Source organism: Nycticebus coucang, chromosome 6, assembly GCF_027406575.1.
Source record: "Nycticebus coucang isolate mNycCou1 chromosome 6, mNycCou1.pri, whole genome shotgun sequence".
Classification (NCBI taxonomy): Eukaryota; Metazoa; Chordata; class Mammalia; order Primates; family Lorisidae; genus Nycticebus; species Nycticebus coucang.
Genome location: NC_069785.1, coordinates 34,702,366 through 34,725,124, shown reverse-complemented (window position 1 = coordinate 34,725,124; position 22,759 = coordinate 34,702,366). Strand labels below are relative to the sequence as shown.

General features: G+C 38.8%; 1 protein-coding gene across 1 annotated transcript; it reads left to right on the top strand.

Annotated features, from left to right (window-relative positions):
* Positions 1-21,507: 21,507 nt before the first annotated feature.
* LOC128588661 (olfactory receptor 4F3/4F16/4F29-like) lies at positions 21,508-22,446 on the top strand. Its single transcript, XM_053595537.1, has one exon. It carries the CDS (start codon positions 21,508-21,510, stop codon positions 22,444-22,446), a length of 939 nt encoding a protein of 312 aa, XP_053451512.1.
* Positions 22,447-22,759: the final 313 nt, after the last annotated feature.

The window sequence follows — 22,759 nt, the reverse complement described above, 5'->3', positions numbered from 1 at the left end:
AAAAGATCTAAATCTAAGACATGAAATAATAAAAATCCTTGAAGAAAGTGTGGGGAAAACACTTGAAGATATTGGCCTGAGAAAAGACTTGATGAATACTTCAGTGGCAATTGCAACAGCAGCAAAAATAAACAAATGGGACTTAAACTGAACAGCTTCTGTACAGTTAAGGAGACAACAACCAAAGCAAATAGACAGTTATTAGAATGGGAAAGCATATTTGCATATTATGAATTGGACAAAAGATTATTAATTAGGATCTACAGAGAACTCAAATTAAGCAACATAAAAAGAGCCAACAATCCCTTATATCAATGGGCAAGAGACATGAATAGGACCTTCTCTAAAGAAGACAGACGAATGGCTAATAGACATATGAAAAAATGCTCATCACCCCTAATTAACAGAGAAATGCAAATCAAAACCACCCTGAGATATCCTAACCCCAGTGAGAATGGCCCACATCACAAAGTCTCAAAACTGCAGGTGCTGGTGTGGATGTGGAGAGAAGGGAACACTTTTACATTGCTGGTGGGACTGCAAACTAATATAGCCTTTTTAGAAGGAAGTATGGAAAGTCCCCAAAGAACTCCCATTAGACCTCCCATTTGATCCTGCAATTCCATTACTAGGCATCTATGCAGAAGAAAAAAATCCTTTTATCCTAAGGACATTTGCACTAGACTGGTTATCACAGCTTAATCAAAATTTCTGGGAGAATGGGGACTGAAGACCCCATTCTTTCCCCAGAAAAAGAGGAAAATTGGCTCAATGCCGTAGTAACTCAAGCAGCTAAGTGTCAGCCACATACACCAGAGGTGGTGGGTTTGAATCCAGCCTGGGCCTGCCAAACAACAAAGACAACTAGAACCAAAAAATAGCCAGGTGTTGTGGCGGGCACCTGTAGTCCCAGCTACTTGGGAGGCTGAGGCAAGAGAATCACTTAAGCCTAGGAGTTGGAGGTTGCTATGAGCTGTGATGCCATGGCACTCTGTCTAGGGCAACAGCTTGAGCCTCTGTCTAGAAAAAAAAAAAAAAGGAAAACTAAAAAGTAAGCTGAGTGAGTTGGAACAAAGAAAAGTCAGCTAGTTTATGTTTAAGCTAGCCATTGCTAGCAAGCTTCTTGCCTTTTCTGATATTTTACCCTCTTGGGATATAGCTTACAAACACCCTGCTGCGTCTGTGAGCACTCTGAGGAGAATAATGATCATAGAAAAGTCTATGACAAGTCATAGAAAAAAATACATCTTCAAAGGCATTTCCTGCCCTTTAAACAGGCAAAGCAGATACCCATTGTGGAGATTTGCATTTGCCTGGAGCAGAGACCAAGGGAATAGCTTGAGCCCTGAGATATGGGCAGAAGAGCTTATATCCCTTATAGCAGAGGAAAATCTTCTGTGGTGGTGATGGGAGGAAAATGCCTCCCTCCCACCGATCGCTCAGAGGAGATTAACGCTGATGGAATTTCACTCCACAGAGAACTAGTGGAGCTTAACACCTCCCTAGTAATCTGTGTGTGTGACCTCAAGTAGGAAGCTCTCCCAATTCAAGGCTCAGATTTCAGATTACTGAAGGCCACCCTTAAGGTTAATTATAATAACAATACAAGCTGATATGATAAGTCTGAGAAACTGCTGACATCTTTGTTCCCTCCCTCATCTTACCCTCTGGGCAAATAGACTTCAATAAAATCAGTGGAGCAAACACTCTGGGCCATTGCCAGAATTCCAAGACGGGCAATGGACCCCTGGCTCCCACTTTTAATTCTACTCTATGTCTCTTGTCTTTCTTTACCATTCTTCTAACTCTATATTTCTTCAGTCCATTGCCTCTGGTTTCCACATGTTTCAGCAGACACTGCTTTCGGGGTGGGACCTGACAAAAATCACCAAAATGTGGACATAACCTAAATGTCCACCAGTCCAGGAATGGATTAACAAGCTATAGTATATGTATACCATGGAATATTATTCAGCCACTAAAAAAGATGGAGACTATATATCTTTTGTACTAACTTGGATGGAGGTGGAACACATTATTCTTAGTAAAGCATCACAAGAATGAGAAGCAAGAATCTAATGTACTCAATTTTCATGTGAGGACAATTGATGACCTAGTACATGGTGAGGGTGGAGGAATGGGGGAGCAGAGAGAGGGAGGGAGGGAGTGGGGGGGTCACAGTGTTTGGCACACCTCTTGGGAGGAACACATTTATAAGAGGGACTTTGCCTGATAAATGCATTTAGTGTAACCTGGATCTTTGTGCCCTCAATGAATTCCCAACAATGAAAATAAAACAAAACAAAAAACCAAATTGATGAAAACCAGTGATGAGGAGAAAAAATTAAAGACTAAAGAATTTATTGCACACAGAAAGAAAGGAAACAACTTTTTTTTTTTTCTTATAGAGACAGAGTTTCACTTTATCACCCTCAGTAGAGTGCCCTGGTGTCACACTGCTCACAGCAACCTCCAACTCCTGGGCTTAGGCGATTCTCTTGCCTCAGCCTCCCAAGTAGCTGGGACTACAGGAAACAACTTCTTATCAGAAATTACACAAGTCAGAATATAATGGAGTAATATCGTTAAAGTTTCTTTTTTTCTGTAGAATAATTTTATTTATTTATTTATTTATTTATTTTTATTATAAAATCATAGCTGTGCTCATTAAAGCGATCATGGGGCAACATACACTGGTTTTATAGACTGTTTGACACATTTTCATCACACTGGTTAACATAGCCTTCCTGGCATTTTCTTAGTTATTCTGTTAAGACATTTACATTCTACATTTACTAAGTTTCACATATACCCTTGTAAGATGCACCGCAGGTGTAATCCCACCAAATTAAAGTTTCTTTTTAATTTTATTTATTTATTTTTTTGAGACAGAGTTTCCTTTTGTTGGTAGAATGCCATGATGTTATAGCTCATAGCAACCTTAAACTCTTGGGCTCAAGCAATCTTTTTGCCTCTGCCTCCCAAGTAGCAGGGACTACAGGCACCTGCCACAATGCCTGGCTATTTTTTTTTTTTTTTTTGAGATGGATCTCACTCTTGCTCAGGCTGGTCTTGAACTCCTGGGCTCAGGCAATCCACACACTTTGGCCACCCAGAGTGCTAGGATTACAGGTGTGAGTCAGTGTGCTGACTCTCATAGTTGCTAAAGAGTAGAATAAAACAAAATGAATCTACCGTGAATCTAGAATTCTATTCATTGAAAATATCTTTCACAATTGAAGGTGAAATAAAGACTTTTTCAGACAAACAAAAACTTAGAGAATATATCTAATGTAGATCCACACCACAAGCAAGGTAAAAGTACTTGAGGCAGAAGGAAAATGGTATGAGATATCATATACGTGTAAATTTAGTCATATATAAAGGAACGAAGAGCCCTTGGAAATGTTTTACATCTAGGTAAATCTGCATTATGAAAATGGTAGACATGTAGCACTAGAAATGGTAAATATGACTTTTTGAAAAGGCTTTTAAAAGAAAAAAATAATAGTGCATAAGGGGGATAATAACACATGCAAAAATAAATTGTTTGACAATAATACACAAGGCACAAATGACATGATAGAGAAAATAAACTTTTTGTACCATACGTGAAGTAGATTGTGGTAAGTTAAAAATGTATACCACAAACCTTAGAGCAACCACTAAAAAAATCCAACAGACAAAAACAACCCCCCCAAACACTTAAACAAAACCCATAAGCCAATTCCATCTAATAAATCTATACCTATTGTTTTTGTTTCTGTTTGAACCCTGACTGATACAGAAGTACGTGCCAATCATACCAAAATGAAAGAAAAGTGGACTTCCAACATGCTTTTAAGGCACAGTGTAGTCTGGATTGTTTTGTTACTGAATTAAACAGCAAAGCACTGTGTTTATTAAGCAATGACACTACACATGCAATATATACAATACATTATATAATCAATATTACTAAACACTCACAGGAAAACAATAGTTAGAAAAATTAGAAAATTCAAAATGAAACATCTCATTAGAGAAAAATTTCCTCCCAACAATAAAAAATGAAAATGGGCACAGTGGTACATGCTTGTAATTCCAGATACTCAGCAGGCTGAAGTGGGAGGATTGCTTGAGGTCAGGAGTTTGAGACCAACCTGGGAACATAGCAAGACCCCCATCTCTAAAAAAACCTAACAGGCTTGGTGCCCATAACACAGTCGTTATGGTGCTGGCTGCATACATGGGTTCGAACCCGGCCTGGGCCTGCTAAACAACAATGACAACTGCAACAAAAAGATAGCCAGTCATTGTGGTGGGTGCCTGTAGTCCCAGCTACTTGGGAGGCTGAAGCAAGAGAACTGCTTAAGCCCAGAAGTTTGAGGTTGCTGTGAGCTGTGACGCCATGGCACTCTACCAAGGGTGATATAGTGAGACTCTGTTTCAAAAACAAAAAACAAAGAACAAAAATTACCTGGGGGTGGTGATACTTGTCTATAGTTCCAGCCACTTAGGAGGCTGAGGTGGTAGGATCACTTGAGCTGCAGTGAGCTATGATTATGCTGCCACTCTACACCAGCAGTGTGACGGAACAGGAACCTGTTTTTTTTTTTTTTTGGTAGAGACAGAGTCTCACTTTATCACCCTTGATAGAGTGCTGTGGCATCACACTGCTCACAGCAACTTCCAACTCCTGGGCTTAGGCGATTCTCTTGCCTCAGCCTCCCGAGTAGCTGGGACTACAGGTGCCCGCCACAATGCCCGGCTATTTTTTTTTGTTGCAGTTTGGCCAGGGCTGGGTTTGAACCCACCACCCTCGGCATGTGGGGCTGGCACCCTACCTGCTGAGCTACAGGTGCCACCCAGAACATGAACCTGTTTTAAAAATAAATAAATAAGTAAATAAAAAGAATTTTAGAAGTGAAGGACAAAAATAGGTGATAATAAATCTTATGTTTTAAAAATTAATAAAAATTAAAAAAATTTATTATTTTAGAAAATAATGAAAATTAAAAAAAAAAAAAAAGTGAGGCTACAACCAAAGTAAATTTCCAAGTAGCTAATTTGTTAGCCAAGCAAGGAAAGATTTTTATAAATGGTGAATTAATTAAATCTTGTTTGATTGTTGCAGCCAAAGAAATGTGTCCAGAGAAAATATACTTATTTAAGACTATAGCTTTATAGTGAGAATAATTTTGAGAACCATCGAGGGCATTGGAACACCAATAGTCAATTGAAAAACAAGGCAAATTATTTCAAGTGGTTTTCTTTGGCTCTTGGTAAGTTGACAAATGTTAACTTTTCAGTTGTCATTTGTTTTAGGAGTCAATGCTGAGTTCAAAGGGGCTGAAAAATTAGCTTGTATGAATAGTTTGTGTGGAACAACTATAGGTGAGAATATTTTCAGACTTGAGAAAACACAACTGTGGTATGACCTGAAGTGGAATCTGCTAAGACGTGTCACAACTAATGGTGGTCAAAATATATTTGGTGCAGTGAAAGGCCTCACTGGGCAAATTTATAGTTTTTGAAAATGTAAAATATTGAAAACCTGTGCTCATTCATTACATTATACAACATCAAGTACTTTGCAGAAAATATTTGAATCTATCATGTGTTTATTTAACCAGTAGTGTCAATGCAAAACTTTATTCACTATTGTGGATATGCCATTATTTAGTTATTAATAGTTTCAAGAATTTTGGTTAGAAACATAAAATAAGTAGCCTGACATTCTTCACCACACAGCACTGATAGACTAGCAGTAGTAAAGTTTTACTGTAATTATTAGTTTTTTGAAACAGGGTATTGCTTTGTTGCCTAGATTGCAATGCAGTAGCATAATCATAGCTCTCTATAACCTTGAACTCTCAGGCTCAACCAATCCTCCCACCTCAGCTGACAAAGTAGCTGGGACTAGAGGTGCATGCCACTATACCCAGTTAACGACTACAATTTTTTTTTAGCTCGGAGCCAAGGCTAAAATTTTTCGGATACAATATGGATTAATTAGTTCTATATAAGAGAAGAAGAGAAAGACACAACATATCCAGATTTTATGAAGTGTTTTTTAGGCTATCATGAAAGAAAAAATGAAAAACTGAATCTTTCTGAAACACAGATAAATTTGAAACTTCAGGGACACATTACTCATAGAGTGACAACTTAAAGAGTATAGCATAGAGAATTGAATATATTAACATTCCTGCTGGTTTTTTTTAAAATTAGAAACAGTATATTATTATTACTGTTTATTTATTTTATTTTTATTTTTTTATTATTAAATCATAGCTGTGTACATTAATGCAATCATGGGGCACCATACACTGGTTTTATATACCATTTGACATATTTTCATCACACTGGTTAACATAGCCTTCCTGGCATTTTCTTAGTTATTGTGTTAAGACATTTATATTCTACATTTACTAAGTTTCACATGTACCCTTGTAAGACGCACCGTAGGTGTGATCCCACCAATCACCCTCCGTCTGCCAGTCCTCCCTCCTCCCCTCCCTCCCTTCCCCATATTCTTAGGTTATAACTGGGTTATAGCTTTCAATATGAAAGCCATAAATTAGTTTTATAGCAGGGCTGAGTACATCGGATACTTTTTATTCCATTCTTGAGATACTTTACTAAGAAGAATATGTTCCAGCTCCATCTATGTAAACATGGAAGAGGTAAAGTCTCCATCTTTCTTTAAGGCTGCATAATATTCCATGGTGTACATATACCTCAATTTATTAATCCATTTGTGGGTCGATGGGCACTTGGGCTTTTTCCATGACTTAGCAATTATGAATTGGGCTGCAATAAACATTCTGGTACAAACATCTTTGTTATAATGTGATTTTTGGTCTTCTGGGTATATACCTAGTAGAGGAATTATAGGATTGAATGGCAGGTCTATTTTTGTTTATTTTTATTTTTTATTATTAAATCATAGCTGTGTACATTAATGTGATCATGGGGCACCACACACTGGTTTTATAGACCGTTTGACATATTTTCTTTTTTTTTTTTGCAGTTTTTGGCCAGGGCTGGGTTTGAACCCACCACCTCCGGCATATGGGGCCAGCGCCCTACCTTTGAGCCACAGGCACATCACTGGTTAACATAACCTTCCTGGCATTTTCTTAGTTATTGTGTTAAGACATTTACATTCTACATTTACTAAGTTTCACATGGATCCTTGTAAGATGCACCGTAGGTGTAATCCCACCAATCACCCTCCCTCTGCCCATCCTCCCCCTCCCTCCCCTCCCTCTCTCCCTTCCCCATATTCTTAGGTTGTAACTGGGTTATAGCTTTCTTTCTTTTTTTTTTTTAATTTTAATTTTTTTATTAAATCATACCTGTGTACATTAATGCGATCATGGGGCACCATACACTGGTTTTATGGACCATTTGACACATTTTCATCACACTGGTTAACATAGCCTTACTGGCATTTTCTTAGTTATTGTGTTAAGACATTTACATTCTACATTTACTAAGTTTCACATATACCCTTGTAAAATGCACCAATCACCCTCCCTCTGTCCATCTCCTCTCCCTCCCCTCCCTTTCTCCCTTCCCCCTATTCTTGGGTTATAACTGGGTTATAGCTTTCATGTGAAAGCCATAAATTAGTTTCATAGAGGGCTGAGTACATTGGATACTTTTTATTCCATTCTTGAGATACTTTACTAAGGATATGTTCCAGCTCCATCCATGTAAACATGAAGGAGGTAAAGTCTCCATCTTTCTTTAAGGCTGCATAATATTCCATGGTGTACATATACCTCAATTTATTAATCCATTTGTGGATCGATGGGCACTTGGGCTTTTTCCATGACTTAGCAATTATGAATTGGGCTGCAATAAACATTCTGGTACAAACATCTTTGTTATAATGTGGTTTTTGGTATTCTGGGTATATACCTAGTAGAGGAATAATAGGATTGATGGCAGATCTATTTTTAGATCTCTAAGTGTTCTCCAAACATATTTCCAAAAGGAATGTATTAGTTTGCATTCCCACCAGCAGTGTAGAAGTGTTCCCTTTTTTCCACATCCACACCAAATCTCTGGTCTTGGGATTTTGTGATATGGGCTAATCTTACTAGAGTTAGATGACATCTCAAAGTAGTTTTGATTTGCATTTCTCTGATGATTAAGAATGATGAGCATTTTTTCATATGTCTGTAGTCCGTGTGCCTGTTTTCTTCAGAGAAGTTTCTCTTCAAGTTCCTTGCCCAGCCTGCAATGGGATCACTTGTTCTTTTCTTGCTAATACATTTTAGTTCTCTGTGGATTCTGGTTATTAAAACTTTGTCAGAGACATAACCTGAAAATATCTTAAATATCTTCTCCCAATCTGAGGGCTGTCTGCTTGCTTTACTTACTGTGTTCTTGGCTGTGCAGAGCTTTTTAGTGTGATCAGGTCCCAGTAGTGTATTTTTGATGCTGCTTCAATTGCCTGGGGGGTCCTCCTCATAAAATATTCACCCAGACCGATTTCTTCAAGAGTTTTCCCTGCACGCTCTTCTAGTATTTTTATAGTTTCATGTCTAACGTTTAAATCTTTAATCCAGTGAGAGTCTATCTTAGTTAATGGTGAAAGGTGTGGGTCCAATTTCAGTCTTCTACAGGTTGCCAGCCAGTTCACCCAGCACCATTTGTTAAATAGGGAATCTTTTCTCCACTGAATGTTTTTAATTGGCTTGTCAAAGATCAAACAGCGGTAAGTAGCTGGATTCATCTCTTGGTTCTCTATTCTGTTCCATACATCTACCTCGTTGTTTTTGTGCCAGTACCATGCTGTTTTGATCACTATCAATTTATAGTATAGTCTGAGGTCTGGTAGTGTGATTCCTCCCGCTTTGTTTTTATTTCTGAGTAATGTCTTGGCTATTCGAGGTTTTTTCTGATTCCATATAAAACAAAGTATTATTTTTTAAAGATCTTTAAAGTATGACAGTGGAGCTTTAATAGAGATTGCATTAAAATTGTATATTGCTTTGGGTAATATGGACATTTTAACAATGTTGATTCTTCCCAGCCATGAGCATGGTATGTTTTTCCATTTGTTAACATTTTCAGCTATTTCTTTTCTTAGAGTTTCATAGTTCACCTTATAGAGATCTTTCATGTCCTTTGTTAGATAAACTCCCAGATATTTCATCTTCTTTGGCACTACTGTGAATGGAATAGAGTCCTTAACTGTTTTTTCAGCTTGACTATTGTTGGTATATATAAAGGCTACCGATTTATAAATGTTGATTTTGTAACCTGAGATGCTGCTTTTTTTCTTGATTGCATCTAAGAGTTTTGTAGTAGAATCCCTTGTGTTCTCCATATATACAATCATATCATCTGTGAAGAGCGAAAGTTTGATCTCTTCTGACCCTATATGGATACCCTTGATCACCTTTTCTTCCCTAATTGTGATGGCTAAAAGTTCCATTACAATGTTAAAGAGCAGTGGAGACAATGGGCAGCCTTGTCTGGTTCCTGATCTGAGTGGAAATTATTTCAATTTAACTCCATTCAATACGATATTGGCTGTGGGTTTGCTGTAGATCACCTCTATCAGTTTAAGAAATGTCCCTTCTATACCATTTTTCATAAGTGTTCTGATCATGAAGGAATGCTGGATATTATCAAAAGCTTTTTTGGCATCAATTGAGAGAATCATATGGTCTTTGTTTTTTAATTTGTTTATGTGCTCAATTATACTTATAGATTTACGGATATCCCTTGAGACCTTGGGATAAAACTGACTTGGCCATGATGTATAATTTGTCTGATGTATTGCTGGATTCTGTTTGTAAGGATCTTGTTGAATATTTTTCCATCTATATTCATTAGTGATATCGGTCTATAATTTTCTTTTCTTGTTGGGTCTTTTCCTGGTTTGGGGATCAGGGTGATGTTTGCTTCATAGAACGTGTTGGGTAGTCTTCCTTCTTTTTCTACCTTTTTGGAACAGGTTGAATAATATACGTACTAGCTCCTTTTTAAAGATTTGGTAAAATTCTGATGTGAAACCATCTGGTCCTGAGCTTTTCTTTTTAGGGAGATTTCATATGATTGATGCTATTTCTGAACTTGATATTGGCCTGTTCAACATTTCCACTTGATTCTGGCTAAGTCTTGGAAGGTGGCATGCTTCCTTGGAAGGTATTGGTCAATTTCCTTCAGATATTCATATTTCTGAGAATAAAGTTTCTTGTAATATTCATTAAGGATTTTTTGAATTTCTGAGGAGTCTGTTGTTATTTCATCTTCGTTGCTTCTGATTGATGAAATTAGAGATTTTACTCTTTTTTTCCTGGTTAGCTTAGCCAAAGGTTTATCTATTTTATTGACCTTTTCAAAAAACCAACTTTTTGAGTTATTGATCTGTTGTATAATCCTTTTGTTTTCAATTTCATTTAATTCTGCTCTAATTTTGGTTATTTCTTTTCTTCTACTGGGTTTGGGGTTGGAATGTTCTTCCTTTTTCAGTTGCTTGAGATGTCCCATTAGGTTGTTAACTTCTTCTCTTTCCATTCTCTTGAGGAAGGCTTGCAGTGCTATAAATTTTCCCTCTTAGGACTGCCTTTGTTGTATCACAGAGGTTCTGATAATTTGTGTCTTCATTGTTGTTTTGTTCCAAAAATTTGGCAATTTTCTTCTTAATCTCATATATGACCCAGACATCATTCAGCATAAGGTTATTTAATTTCCATGTTTTTGTATGAGTATGCAGATTCCTGTTGTTACTGAGTTCAACTTTTATTCCATGGTGGTCCGAGGAGATGCAAGGAATAATTTCTATTCTTTCAAATTTACTGAGGTTAGACTTGTGACCTAAGATGTAATTGATTTTGGAGTATGTTCTGATGAGAAGTATGTGTATTCAGTTTTGTTGGGATGAAATGTTCTGTAGATGTCTGCTAAATCCAAATGTTGGATGGTTAGGTTTAAATCTAAAATTTCTTTGCTCAGCTTCTTCTGAAGGATCTATCCAATACTACCAAGGGAGTGTTAAAATCTCCAACTATTATGGAGCTGGAGGAAATCACGTTTATAAGAGTTTCTCTTATAAATTGAGGCACATTTTGGTTGGGTGCATATATATTAATAACTGAAATCTTATCATATTGAGTATTAACCTTAACAAATATGAAGTGACCATTCTTATCCTTCCTTACTTTTGTTGGTTTAAAGCCTATTGTGTCTGCAAATAGAATTGCAACACCTGCTTTTTTCTGATTACCTTTTGCCTGAAATATGGACGACCATCCTTTCACCCTGAGTCTATATTTATCTTTTAAGGTAAGACGAGATTCTTGTATGCAGCAAATATCTGGCCTGAGTTTTTGTGTCCAGTCAGGCAACCTGTGCCTCCTTAGAGGAAAGTTTATGCCATTCACATAATGGAGAATATTGATAAGCCTGGGTATCAAGTTTTTCGAAAGTCCAGTGGACATTTTTAATCCTTTTGCCACTGTGTAAGTTGGAGTTTGATCAAAAGTTTCTGAGTGAGTTTACTTTTGTGGTAAAGGATTGGGCTGGTATTATGGAGGATAGGTCTGAGAATATCCTAAAAAGTTGATTTGGTTATGGCAAACTTCTTCAATATGTGAATGTCATTAAAGTATTTAATTTCTCCATCATAAATGAAACTCAGGTTATCTGGATATACGATCCTGGGTTGAAAGTTATTTGGTTTTAGGAGATTAAAAGTCGATGACTACCCTCTTCTAGCTTGAAAGGTTTCAGCAGTGAGATCTGCAGTCATTCGAGTATTCTTCCCTTCGTAGGGTATGGTTTTCTTACGTCTGGCTGCTTTCAGAATTTTCTCCTTCATATTAACTTTAGTGAAGTTAATTACAATGTGCCTGGGGGATGTCTTATTCGGGTTGGGTCATGCTGGGTTCTCAAAGTGTCTGCTATCTGAATTTCAGAATCTCTTGGCATGTCTGGAAAATTCTCTTTCATAATTTCACGGAGAAGAGCCTCTGTGCCTTGTGAAGCCACTTCATCATTTTCAGGGATTCCAGTGAGCTTGATATTAGCCTTCTTCAAATTATCCCAGAGCTCTCTGAGAGAATGATCCATTTTTGCTCTCCATTTCTCTTCCTCTTTGAGAGTTTGGGAACATTCAAAAGCTTTGTCTTCAATTTCAGAAATCCTTTTTTCTGCTTGCTCCACTCTGTTACTGAGGGATTCTACTGTATATTTCTGATCTTTGAGGGCTGCAAATTCTTGCTTCAATGTGTCAAAATCTTTGGTGATTTTGTCTTTAAATTTGTTGAATTCTTGAGACAACTTTTGAATTTCTCCTTGAATTTCCAATTCCACTTTTCCTCCATTCTATTAATCTTGTTTGCAATCCAATCTCTGAACTTGATTTCTGACATCTCTGCTGGGTGCGTCTTAGGCTCAGTAAAGCAGTCCTCTGGGTCAGCCTTGCCCTGGGAATCTGCTGGCTGTGCATGTGCATTTTCTATTTCCCACACTCCACCCAGACGGGTATCACCTCAGGTAAACCCTTTACTTATGGGGCCTGCATGTCCTTCTCAGATACTTGCTGCCAGTGGCTGCCACAGGAGAAGATGCCCAGCCTCCTTTGGTTGCCCAGAGAGACAGGGGGTGTGACTCTGGAATATCCAGGGGTGATCCCTATTATTGCCAAAAAACGGCTGCTGCTCTGCACCTCAGGGCACTGCCACTCTGGTGTGGTTCCCTCTGAGCCAACTATCCTCTCCTCACTCCTTTGCTGCAGAATCGGCACTGGCCATCAGCAGTACATGCCCTTTCTCACCTCTCAAGATAATATCCAAGAATCTGGACTCCTGGGGGATGGGCTTCCAGACCTCAGAGTGAGAGTGGAGGGGAGTGCTGGAAGCTCAGAATTGTAGGCAGAGAATATATATAGTTTTATGCCTGGCAGGAGAGTGCCATGTCACCCTAGTAGGGGAAGTAGGCCCAGTTTTTAGAGGGTCTCCCGTGGGATATAATGGGAGGACTTTTGAACTCTGCTCATTTGTTTATGGGGTACTCTGGGCCATTCTCATGGGGAAGAGGACTCCGTCACTTGGTGATGGACCTTTGTACCTTTTGTTTCTATCCTTGGGGTTGCAGCTCACCTCAGCAGGGTTGATGTGCATTCTTCAACCTTCTCTCCACCAGGTTACTTGCTAAATTTCTGTCCTTTAACTCTCCTTCTGGACGGGAGCCTCTGTGGAAAGCTGGCTTCAGTCAGCTGTCTTGTCTCCGCCCCCAATGCTTCTGCTGTTTTTCAACAGTTTTGTCAATCATTAAATAGAAAGGGTTAAAAAATGTTAAATAATGAGAATGTTATATTAGTGCAAACTCACCGAAAGCAGCTCTGGATTCTTAAAACACACACACACACACACACACACACAGTATCACAATCCCACTTTGCTATATATTCCCAAATGACCAATGTTCCTTTTGTATATTACCCTCTGTACTCTTTGACGATAAGCTCTTCTTCTGTGATTTTTGGTCATATCTTCCCTCATTTGCCCAAGGTGCCATAGTCATTTCCCAGGAAAATCATGTCTGCAAACCATAGCTCTCCATGCAGAAACTCCTGGCAAACCTCTGAGTGTGATATGTTCCTTCAGAGTTTTGCATCTCTGCATATGCTGCTTCCTCTGTCACTGCTCAATGCCAACCTTTCACCTCTTTGATGAAGCCTCTTTACACTCTCCAGTCATATTTTATCACATTGTGATTTGGGTGGACCTTTTAGTAGTGCACTTGTCACTGTATTTTAAAATATTTCTTTACCTTTCTCTCATATATAGACTGTGAATTCTTTGAGGGGTAGTCTATGGCTCTTCCTCTTCTCTCCTTCCTCCTCCCTTCTTCCTCCCCTACTCCTCTTCCTTCTTCTTCTTCTTCATTTTAATCATCAAATATAACAGAGCAACAAAGCTTGGCATATTGAATCCTAATTAGTGTTTGTAGAAGTGATTTGAACCCATGGTCCTCTTATTCTTTTCACTATTCTGTTGATCAGTGGTCAATAAATATTTAAAGAAAAATAAAATGTCAAGAGAACAAAGTAGACACCATAAAGGGCATATCTGAAACAGAAAATATACAACCTATAAAAATTATATAAATATATATTTGGTGAATTAATAGGCATTTAGAAGTATGAACATTGATGTTAACCCTCAGAACAACAGGATAGGGTGAAGAATAATAGGTCTTATTTTTGATGTCTCTCTCTCTTTGTTTTTTTATTGAACTGTTGTTATATTTTCTAAGCCTAATAACAGGCTTGTTGGGTGGCGCCGGTGGCTCAAAGGAGTAGGGTGCTGGCCCCATATGCCATAAGCGGTGGGTTCAAACCCAGCCCTGGCCAAAAACTACAAAAAAAAAAAAAAAATCTAAAAACAAAAGAAAGAACAGGCTTGTTTTTCTTTTCTCAATCCTTCCCAGATGTAGGTATCTAGAAAATATGCATCTTTTGTAACATATATGTTTTTGTATATGTTGCATATGTATATAAAGAAGGACAATAAAGATGATTTTCATTAAAAATCATGAAAGACATTTTCATGAATCTGTGGATTTTACCTTTGCCTGAAGCTCTGAGGTATAAAAACAACTTGATAAAACTTACTTATCCCTGAGAGATCCCTTCCCCAAGGTGACCCATTAATTGCCTCCTCCTATGTAGCTCTGGGAAAATCAGTCTTATACTATCAGGCCATTCATTACCAGCATGGCTGGGAGTGATATTGGCCGTTCACTTTCTATTTAGTAACACTTTTTTTTTACCCTTATATTGTGAATTAGCTACCCATTTTCTACTTAGGGCTAATTTACAAGCTACATATGCCAGATGTGATTTTTTTTTTTTTTTTTAAAGAAGCTATTACTTCAGATCTGCTACAAAACAGGTGGGACAGAAGGATGAGCAGAAAAGATTCAGAGTGTTGTGTTTTGTTGACTAAGAGATTTCTGGTAACTAAACCACAGTTTGAAATTACCACTTGGTATAGGAGAAGAAGGTATCCAGCGAAGAAAGAGTTGAGAACAGAAATTTCGTCAGTGGGAGGTTTTGACAAACACTATGTGGAGAACTTACCTTAGTGTTTAGACAGGGAAGATCTCAGATTATTTAAGGGTAAGAATAATGATGTGGTGAAATCTTGTCATTTGCAACAATATGGATAGAATTGGAGTATATTTTTCTAAAGTGAAATAAACCAGGCACAGAAAGACAAATATTGCACATTCTCACTCATATGTGGGAGGTAAAAACAAGAATTGAACTCACGGAGATAGAGAGTAGAATGACAGCAGAGGCCGGGAAGGATCATGAGGAGGAGGGAGCGGGGATGGTTAATGGGCACAAAAATGCAATGAAATACAAGAAAGAAGATCTAATGTTTGGTAGCACCACAGGGCAACTGTGGCCAACAATACTTTATTGTATATTTCACAGTAACTAAAAAAGTGGAATTGGAATGTTCCCAACACAAGGAAACGATAAATGCTCATTTGATAATCACATATGTGTGCCTGTATCAAAATATCACAGGTACCCCATAAATATGTACAACTTTTATGCCTCCATGATAATTTTTTTTTGTAATTTAAGGTAAATTTTAATAGATTTATAAAGATCATATATATAAAATATTTTAAACCAACCACCATGGGTACAAAATACATTTTGTGTACTTTATTATGTATTTAACCTAGTATCTATAATAATTAAAAATTAAAAAAAAGGAACCATGATGTGGGAGAAGTAGGCATGAACCAAGAATTCACAGAAGCATAAATAACACTAGGATGTTTAGATTTAGCCCTGATTCAGATAGCTTGGCAGTGAACATCCACTCTAAAGTAGCAGGTAATGATATTTGGGAAAATCATGCCAAATATGGGGTAATGGTATTTGGTCTAGGTAGTAGAAGGTAACTTCTATTCAGATCAAGCAAATAGAATGCAATTCAGGCACTGTTTGACAAAGAAGCAGAAGATGTGTATTTTTCCTCCTACATTTATTATAATAAATGACTTGAGAATGAATATGAATTGATTGCTAGGGGTGATTATTCTCTAATTTTCTCAGTTTGGACCCCAGTCTTCTGAAATAGTAAAAGAACCTTGATATCTGAGTTATGTTCATTTTTGTTGGTACACCCATTTTTTAATTCACCAAAAAGCACTTCTTTGGCTTCTGTTATGTTTTTAGTACTGTGATGGGTGCTGGGGATTCAGAGAAAAAGACAATTTCTTCCTGCCCCCACCCCCGTCCCCCCAGCCCTCAGCCTGATGTATGAGATACAAAAAGAAAGTGGTATAACTTCTATCACTGTGGAGCTAAAGCCAGGAGCAGGTGTGGGGTGGGAAGGGTCAGTCAGGGAGGGCTGCTCTTCAGGGAAATGTTGCATTAGAAAAGAAGTGGGAAAGAAGGGATAATTTCAGTTTTAAATTAAGGGTCTGACATTTTCTATCCATCAGAGTTTCTGTCAAATATTTTCTGAGAAGCAAAGCTCATGTCTTGTCTTCGTATGATTAGCTTTTCCTTCTGAAGACTTTTGCTGGATGTGTGGCTAGGGCTCCTTGCAACTCTGAAGATGTAAGCTAATTTTTAATTTCTTCTCTGTATTTTTCTCTTTGAGTATGTCAGTCTTCAGTCTCAGAATTTGAGGGAAGTTTCCTTCCTTCCTTCCTTCTTTCCTTCCTTCCTTCCTCCCTCTCTCCCTCCCTCTCTTCCTATTTTTGTTGACAGAGTGTCATTTTGTTGTCCTCGGTAGAGTGCTGTGGCATTGTAGCTCACAGCAACCTCAAACTCTTGAGATCAAGTGATCCTCAGCCTCCCATATAGCTAGGACTACAGGTGTCTGCCATAATGCCTGGCTATTTTTAAAGACAGGGTCTTGCTCTTGCTTGTCAGGTTCAGATCTCAAACTCCTGACCTCAAGCAATTCACCCTCTTCGGCCTTCCTGAGTGTTGGGATTACAGGTGTGAGCCACTGCACTTGGCTTTGACAGGAGTTTCTATGACCATTATTTTTCCTTTTCTCTTTCTCTTCTACATGATCCTTCTTTTGATTTTTCTTGGTTTGTTTATTCTCATTGTCTCTTTCTCCCTTCCTACCCCTTACCATATTCTGATTTCTTCTCTTTTTATGCTCTTTATCCTCATCTTTGAAATTATTTTAAGCCTTTCACTTAGAATTGCAAAGAAATTAATTCACATTAATTTAGTAAATACTTATTGACATCCTAGAACTGACAATTCTTTTTTTTTTTTTGTAGAGACAGAGTCTCACTGTACCATCCTTGGGTAGAGTGCCATGACTTCACCTTTAACCCTTGGGCTTACACGATTCTCCTGCCTCAGCCTCCCAAGCAGCTGGGACTACAGGCGCCCGCCACAACACCCGGCTATTTTTGTTGCAGTTTGGCCGGAGCTGGGTTTGAACCCGTCACTCTCGGCATATGGGGCCAGCGCCCTACTCACTGAGCCACAGGCACCGCCCTAGAACTGACAATTCTGTCCTCTGAAACTCTCTTAGGATATGAGGATGAAGACAGAGATGAGTAATACAAGAATTCTGCCTTTCAGTGCTTGGAAACAGAGGAAACAAATCATGCACATATAACTCTATGCTACAAGTCAAAAAGTTCTATGATAAGTACAGAGAGCAAGATTTCTTTTCTTCTTCTTTTTTTCTTTTTTTTTTTAAGCTAGGAGTATTAGGGAAATTTTGAGAGGCAGGTAGCTTTTAAACGTGGCTGTGAAAAATAGATAACATTTCAGAATAGATGCGGCAAGGTCTTTTATGAGAAGGGGAGAGTTTGAGCAAAAGGAGAAAAAGTTTTAGGAATGGCAAGGGGACTGGTTTGGGTGAAGATGAGGTGAGACAGCGCTAGAGCCAAAACACAGGGACCCTTTGAATAGCATGGCTGTTCTTTAGCCAATGGGTAGTCACTGAGGATTTTGAGCAGTACAGAGGTATAACTAGTGTATTCAGAATATCAGTATGCTGTCTTTTGGTGAAGTCCTGGGGTTTTCTAGGTACAAGATCATATATCATTGGCAAGATCATATCTGACTTCCTCTTTGATGATTTGGATACCTTTATTAATTTCATTTTCTTGCCCGATTGTCTGCCTATAACTTCCAGTAATAAGTTGAATAAAAGTAGTGACAGTGGGCACCCTTGTCTTATTCCAGTTCTTAGGGGGAATGCTTTCAACTTTCCCCCATTCAGAATGATGTTGTCTGTATTTGCCATATATGGCTTTCATAATTTTGAGGTATGTTCCTTCTATGCCAATTTTTTGAGGGGTTTTACCATGAAAGGGTGCATGATTTTGTCAAATGCTTTTTTTTTGCATCTTTTGAGATGATCTTATGGACTGTTTTTGCTTCTGTTTATGTGGTGAATCACATTTATTGATTTGCACATGTTGAACCATCCTTGAATCCTTATGATGAAACCCTCTTTATCATGGTGAATTATCTTTTGATGTGCTATTGAATTTGGTTTGCTGAGGATTTTTGCATGTATGTTCATAAGAGATATTGGTGTATAGTTTTCTTTTTTTGTTGTGTCCTTTCCTGGCTTTGGTTGCAGGTAGTACTGCCCTCAGAGAATGGGTTAGGAGGTTTTCCTCCTTGTTGATGTTGTGGAATAATTTCTGTAGGATAGACATCAGCCCTTCTTTGTACATGTGGCAGAATTCAGCTGTGAATCTGTTTGGTCTTGTGCTTTTTTTGGGGGAACTATTTTTTATTACTCCTTCAATTTCCTTCCCATCATTCATTTGATCAGCATTTCTATTTCTTCCCGATTCAGGATTGAGAGGTTGTGTTCTTCCAGGAACTTATCCATTTGATCTAGTTTTTCTAGTTTTGTGCATAGAGGTTTTTGTACTAATCACAGGTGATATTCTGTATTTCTGTGGTATCAGTTGTAATGTCTCTGTTTTATTTCTGATTTAACTAATTTGATTTCTTTCTCTTTTATTTCTGCTTAATCTGGCTAGTGGCTACTAGCCTATCAGTTTTTAAAAAATCTTTTCAAAGTGCCAACTTTTTTTTTAATTAAATCATAGCTGTGTACATTAATGCAATCATGGAGTACCAGCTTTTTGTTTCATTGATCCTTTGTATTGCTTCTTTGGTTTTCATTTTGTTTAGTTCTGCTCTGAGCTCTGTTATTTCTTTCCTTTCGCTGGCTTTGAGTTTGGTTTGTTCTTATTTTTCTAGATCATTGACTTATAAAATTAGGTTGTTAATTTGTGATCTTTCTGTGTTTTTGATGTAAGCATTTAGGCTATGAATCTTCCCTTTAGTACTGCTTTTACTGTATCCCATAGAGTTTTAAGCATTTGTATCCCCTTTGTTGTTCAGTTCAAAGAATATTTTTATTTCTGTCTTAATTTTATCATCAACTCAAGGAATCTTCATCAGCAAGTTGTTTAATTTTCAAGTACTGTGGTCGATTGGTTCCTGGACTACTGTTTGAAGCTCAGGTGAGGGGCTGAGGGAGTCTCTTTCTATGGAGATTGGGGTTGCCAGAGATTTCTCTGCTCTGATTTCCCATGGAGGTGGCAGTGGCTCCTTGCAACGCTATCTAGGCAGTGGCCATAGATACCAAGGCTGCAGGAATTCCCTCTTCCCAGGTACGGGTGCAATGGCAGCAAGTGGCAGGGGACAGCTTGTGGCTAACAGGTCTGTGGTGGAGCACTGGACCAAAGGTAAGGTGCCAGGAGGCATGCAGGACTGTGGAGATAGACCACTAGGTGGCTAGGGTTCTCTCTCCATGCAGGTCCCTCTGAGGCTGTTTCCATGGGTGCTCTCAGATGACATTGGCACCTGTTCTGTCCGAGTACCCCAGTGAAGGGCACTTAGCTCCCTGTCCCAGGACATGCAAGAGTATCTGTTATCCTTGCTCCCTTCCCTGCCTAGAAGTGATATGGAGGCAGCTGTAGTGAAGCTGATCCCAGTGTAGACTAGATGCTCTGAACCTATGATCTCAAAATGGCATCAGTTGCAGCAACCCGGGAATGGAAACAGAAAATTCCCTGCTGTGCCTGCTCTCTGGTGCAATGTTACTGCACGGTTTCTAAGCAGCCCCCTGATCAGAACAGAGGTCTACAGTGGTGATGGGAGTCCCCTCACAACTTGGGTTGCAGTGTCTTCTGGAGGAGCTTAGAACCCTAGGTTTCTTTCCTCTGACCCTTTTCCACATGTAGATGTCTCCCACAGGTACCTTTCCATCTTGATAGGTGGATTACCCTATATCCCTCCTTCATCTTGTGTGTCTCTCATCAATTCTCTAATGATTTACAATGTTCTTTCCAGGAAGGGCCATCCATATGTGGGCATCTACTTGCAACTTTTAATTCTCTCCTTGAGAGTGGCATGTGCAGGCTGTTTCTAGTCCTCCATCTTGGCTGATTCTCCCTGGTGAAGTTTTAAACAGGTTAAGTAATAACAAAGGAAGTTGGTAAAAGATAGGGTGAGATTAGGACTAGTGGACTTGTGGTCTTTCCAAACTCTAAGCGCCACCATGGTCATGGTTTGGCTCTGTGAAAATAGGTGACAGTTACATTTTTTTTTTGTGATAGTTAAATTTTAATATTTGTTCATTTTTGGCCAGGCATGAAGGCTCACACTTGTAATCCTAGCACTCTGGGATGCTGAGGCTGGTGGATTTCCTGAGCTCTGGAGTTTGAGACCAGCTTGAGCAAGAGCAAGACCCCGTCTCTGAAAAAAGCCAGGAGTTGTGGCGGGCGCCTGTAGTCCCAGCTCTTCAGGAGGCAAAGGCAAGAGGATAGCTTGAGCCCAGGAGTTTGAGGTTGCTGTGAGCTATGATGCCATGGCCATGGCACTCTACTAAGGGTGACAAAGTGAGACTCTGTCTCAAAAAAAAAAAAATTGTTCATTTTATTTCTTACTTGGAAATTCATTTTAAAAGCCCCTGTTGTGCCTCTCATTGTGTCAACTTGGCTAGCCTGGGCTATATGCCTCAGAATTCCCTTACTGTATGTTGCCAACTAGGGAGGGCTGCAAGGAAGATTCTTTTGCAAGATTTGGAGGGAAAAAGTGAAGCAGCAGCTGTCTTTGTGTCACTCACACTGTCATTTATCTGTTAGCTTATCTCATTGGTGTGAGGCGGTGGCTGGGACTGCAAAAAACACCTTCCTTGGGACCCTCCTTTAAGTTCATTGACTCATAGGTTGGGTATGTGTGACAAAGGACTCTGGCTTCTTTAGTAAACTTATGTCCTCAAGGTCAGAGGCAATGAGAACTGACACCAGTTTTAGTCTGTCTTTGTGGACTCTAGCTCTCGCTCGCGGGCTACAGTTTATGTAACCAGCTTCCATGATTACATAAAGTCAACTTCCTATAATATTTCCATATCATATTATTTCCTGTGTCTAATGGACCCTGAATGATACATCCAGTAATTCCACTTTCTTGTTCTGTTCTTACAGGCAAATTTGGAGCCTAAAGTGACAGAGACCATGGAGGGAGGAAATTATTCAGTGGTGCCCGAGATCGTGTTGGTGGGACTTACCAGTTCTTGGGAGATGCAGCTTGTCCTCTTTCTGGTTTTCTCTATGTTCTATGTAGCAGGCACCTTAGGAAACCTCCTCATTGTGCTCACAGTGATTTCTGACTCCCATTTACACTCACCCATGTATGTCCTGCTGGCCAATCTCTCCTTTATTGACATGTGGATTTCCTCTATTATAGTTCCCAAGATGATTTCTGATATTTTCAAGGAGAGAAAAGTAATCTCTTTCCAAGGCTGCATTGCTCAGATGTTCTTCATTCATGTTATTGGAGGAGCTGAGATGGTTCTGCTTGTTGTCATGGCCCTTGACCGATATGTCGCTATATGTAAGCCTCTTCACTACCTGACCATCATGAACTTCAGAACTTGTGCTTTACTCTTGGTGGCTGTCTGGACCATTGGAATCATCCACTCATTGGCCCAACTTGCATTTGTTGTAAATCTACCATTCTGTGGTCCCAATGAAGTGGATAGCTTTTTCTGTGATCTTCCTCGATTCATTAGACTTGTGTGCATAGTCATCCACAGACTGGAGCTCATAGTCATTGTCAACAGTGGTTTCATCTCTCTGGGAACTTTTTTCATTTTGATTGTCTCTTATATCTTCATTTTGGTCACCGTTTGGCACCATTCTTCAAGTGGCTTGTCTAAAGCCCTCTCTACACTGTCAGCACACATTACAGTGGTCGTCTTGTTTTTTGGTCCATGTATCTTTGTGTATTCATGGCCATTTATCACAGTGCCTGTGGATAAATTCCTTGCCATTTTTGATGTAATAATTACTCCATTTCTGAACCCTGCCATCTATACTTTTAGGAACAAAGAGATGAAGGTGGCAATAAGAAGAATATTTAACCAGGTGTTGAATTTCTGGAAGCTGTTCTGAGTGATTTTGATATCAAGAAAGATAAGCATCTCTAAAATTCATGGCCTGTGCTATAGACATGAATCTAATGAAATATAGCACAACAGATGCTTTGCTTACTAGATTAATTATCAATGTGCAAGGTTTTCTTAATGTTTTTTTTTTTTAACTATACTGAGGAGGATCTGATCCTTTTTCTTATGAAATGTATTGGAATAAAAAGTATTAACATAAAATATTTCCACATCCCCCCCTTCTTTGATAGAGATAAAGAGAAGTTTTGGCTGGCCTATTACATCTCACTCTGCATTCTGAGGAAGATCCTTCCTTGAGA

Excerpts from the sequence above, each read along its gene's own strand:
- LOC128588661 (XM_053595537.1), top strand. The coding sequence starts at position 21,508 with ATGGAGGGAGGAAATTATTCAGTGGTGCCCGAGATCGTGTTGGTGGGA.